This window comes from Astatotilapia calliptera, chromosome 7 (genome assembly GCF_964374335.1).
Source record: "Astatotilapia calliptera chromosome 7, fAstCal68.1, whole genome shotgun sequence".
Lineage (NCBI taxonomy): Eukaryota > Metazoa > Chordata > Actinopteri > Cichliformes > Cichlidae > Astatotilapia > Astatotilapia calliptera.
In genome coordinates this window covers 2,286,161-2,289,668 of record NC_137428.1, presented here as the reverse complement: position 1 = coordinate 2,289,668, position 3,508 = coordinate 2,286,161, and the positions used below count along the sequence as shown (strand labels likewise).

At 43.5% G+C, this 3,508-nt stretch overlaps 1 protein-coding gene across 1 annotated transcript; it reads left to right on the top strand.

The window, feature by feature from the left end:
- Nucleotides 1-276: 276 nt before the first annotated feature.
- Nucleotides 277-1,847, top strand: LOC145429649 (uncharacterized). Its single transcript, XM_080303361.1, has one exon. The coding sequence runs from the start codon at nucleotides 277-279 to the stop codon at nucleotides 1,264-1,266; it is 990 nt and encodes a 329-aa protein (XP_080159487.1). The 3' UTR covers nucleotides 1,267-1,847.
- The last annotated feature ends 1,661 nt before the right edge of the window (nucleotides 1,848-3,508 follow it).

Below are 3,508 nucleotides of genomic sequence, written 5' to 3'. Positions count from 1 at the left end.
ACATGGACATACAAGTTCGTAACAGTGTGTTGTAAACTCATTGTTTGTTTAATAAAGTTCTTGTTTGAAAAAAATGTATCCTGTATCGCAATATTTTGGAATAAAAGGTTTATAGGATGTACTTAAAATAAATAAGAACAATCGACTTTGCCAGCAAAATCTAAATTGAGTTTTTGTTACTATTGATGCTGCTGAGAAATAAACATGGTTCCAATTAAATGTTTGTCGACCCTCTGGGTTTGTTCAAAAATCCCTTCAGCTTGTTCGTGGACAAAAATGTCCACCAGCATGTTATGTTGTGGCAGGGATTTGTCCACCAGGGGGCAACAGTGGTTGGGGAGCTTTCAGTATGTGGGGGCGCAAGCGGTACTGTTGAGTTGCGTGGGCGCACAGACCTATGCCCTGATTAGGAACCTACTCAGTCCGGTCAAGCCAGGGGATCGTTCTTATGCTGAGTTGGTGGGATTGTTGAACAATCATTTTCACCCTAAGCTGAGTGAAATTGTGCAGCGGTGGAAGTTTAACACACGGAATAGAAGGCCGGAGGAAAGTGTGGGCGATTATGTAGCGGAGCTGAGGAAGCTCGCACAGGACTGTAACTTTGGAGACTCCCTGACGGTGATGCTGCGGGATCGTTTAGTATGTGGAATAAGCGACGACAGAATACAGCGCAGATTGTTAGCAGAGGATTCGCTAACATTTGAAAAGGTGCTGAAGTTTGCTCAAGCAATGGAGGCTGCTAACAGAGACATTGTGGATTTGAAGAGCATGACAGAACAGTCGCGATTCACTAAAGGATTAGGAGCCGTGAACAAGATGGAGGACGGCGGCTCGACGTCACAACAGGTTGTCAGGAAGTGCTACAGATGTGGAGGACTAAATCATGTGGCCAAGGACTGCAGGTTTGTTTCAGAAAAATGCCACAACTGTGGAAAGGTGGGACACATAAAAAGGGTTTGCCGAATGAAAATGGAACAAAAAGGAGGGCGTGGCAGACAAGGTAAACAAGCCCATTTCTTGGAAGAGGAGAATGTGGAGAGTGAGGAAGAAGGAGCTGAAATGCACCACATAAAGGCAAGTGTGACTATGTATAATGTGCATGAGGAGATTAGCATCCCAAGGGAAGAACCCATCAGACAGAAGCTAAAAGTAAATGGACAGAATGTGACATTTGAAGTAGACACAGGCTGTGGTTACACTATCATGTCGAAGGAGTCATTTAACCCTTTACAGCCGATCGGAGCGGGCACGCTCTGTTTTGCGTAACTATTTTTAAATCCCGGTAGCTCTGCAACCACTTAAGCTAGCACAATAATTTTTTTTGCATATGAAACTGGAGGAGTTGTACTTACATCTTATGCCATCAGCTTGTCCTAGGTCACAGTTTCCTTCCACATATAGCTTTGCAAAAACTGCATAAAAATCACTTGCAGCAACAAAAACATGATATTCCAGAAACACGCTTCGCCGATCCATCAGCTGTTTGTAACACTTCCTACGTCCATCAGCGCGAACTATCACATGACCGCATGACCTGCCCGAAACCGGAAGTGACGTCATTTTGCGGAAATGTAGTTTTTTACGATCGGGCCCTTATGAGCTTGTGTTTTACTTGTTATGTGTTTTAAAAAGTTATGTTTGAGTTTATGACTTTCTGTGTCGTTTCTGGGATGCTTAGGACTCATATTGCACTGCTGGAAATAGTTTATTTTGATGCATATGCTGTTATTTTGCAAATTTGCACTATAATATTTATTTTCGTTTTTCCTGCAGTATATAAAAATTGGTGTATTTCAAAAATAAAACTATGAAGACACTCAAAATAAATTTCCTGTGGTGGGAAACTAGTTTGTGTAACTTTTTTGTATTTACAGTTTTGAGGGATAAGCCTCTTAAATTTCTCTAACTAGAAATATATGTTAAAAAAACAAAAACGATTTTCAATTTTTTTGTAGTTTATTGCACTTTTTTGCAATTTATGTAATTACTATGCACCTAATGCAGACATATTATTAAAGTTTGGGCTATAATGGTTGTATTGATGTATAGCAACTTGAAATGCTCCCAAAAATGGCTCCACAGCATGTAAAAATATAATATAAGCTCTGGCGAACTTGGTTCTATGGTAGGTCTTAAAGGGTTAAAAAACTTTTTGAAGGCAGTAAGGCGCCCAAAGTAAGCAAGTGTGGAATCAAACTGAGAACGTATGGAGGCCACAAGGTACCCGTGTGGGGAGCAGCCCAAGTGCAGGTGGAATTCAGAGACAGTAAGAAAACACTGGATGTGGTGGTGGTTGAAGGGGCTGGAACTAGTTTGATGGGTCGGGGATGGATTAAGGCCCTCCAATTAGACTGGCAACCTGTACATAAGATAGAAGGCGGAGATGATGCCTTACAGCGGATACTGGCCAGACATGAAACAGTGTTTAAGGATGAGTTGGGAACGCTGAAGGGGTTTGCAGCAAAGATACATGTAGCCAGTGATGCCAAACCGTGCTTCTATAAGCCCCGATCAGTTCCGTTTGCTATGAAAAAGAAAGTGGAGCAGGAACTGGAGAGACTGTTGGAGGAGAAAATCATCCAACCAGTGAAATTCTCAGAGTGGGCCGCACCCATTGTACCCATACTAAAGCCAGACTCCAGCACCAGAATTTGTGGTGACTACAAACTGACTGTTAACAAGGTGTCGCCTGTAGAACAATACCCCATTCCACGAATGGAGGACATGATAGCGGGGCTGGCGGGAGGAGAAAAATACACCAAGTTAGATATGAGTCACGCATATCAACAGGTTGTACTTGATGAGGAATCTAGAAAGTATGTCACAGTGAACACACACAAGGGTTTGTTTACATACACCAGGTTGCCATTTGGTGTGAGTTCAAGTCCTGCCATTTTTCAGCGCACCATGGAGAGTGTGTTGCAAGGTCTGACCAATGTCGCAGTGTATCTGGATGACATCATCCTGACGGGAAAGAATGACAAAGAACATCTTCAAACACTGGAGGGAGTGCTGCAGCGCTTGGAGGAGGCGGGCCTGCGCTTAAAAAGGAGCAAATGTCAATTCATGGAGAAGGAAGTGACATTTTTAGGACATCGGGTGGATAAGACCGGTTTACATCCAGTGCCGGCAAAAGTGAAAGCAGTGCAGGAGGCGCCACCCCCAAAATCAGTGACAGAGCTCAAAGCTTATTTGGGGTTGTTGAACTTCTATAATAAGTTCTTGCCAAACTTGTCCACACTGTTGGCCCCTCTGCACAAGCTTCTGAGAAAGGGGGAACCATGGTGTTGGGGACCAGCACAGGAGAAGGTTTTCGGCAAATCAAAGGAACTGTTGCAGTCAAGCAGTGTATTGGTACACTATGATGAGCAAAAGGATTTAATTCTTTCTTGCGATGCGTCCCCCTATGGAGTGGGAGCAGTACTAGCTCACCGCATGCCAGATGGTCAGGAAAAACCCATTGGGTTTGCATCGCGTACCCTGAATGCAGCAGAAAAGAACTACTCAC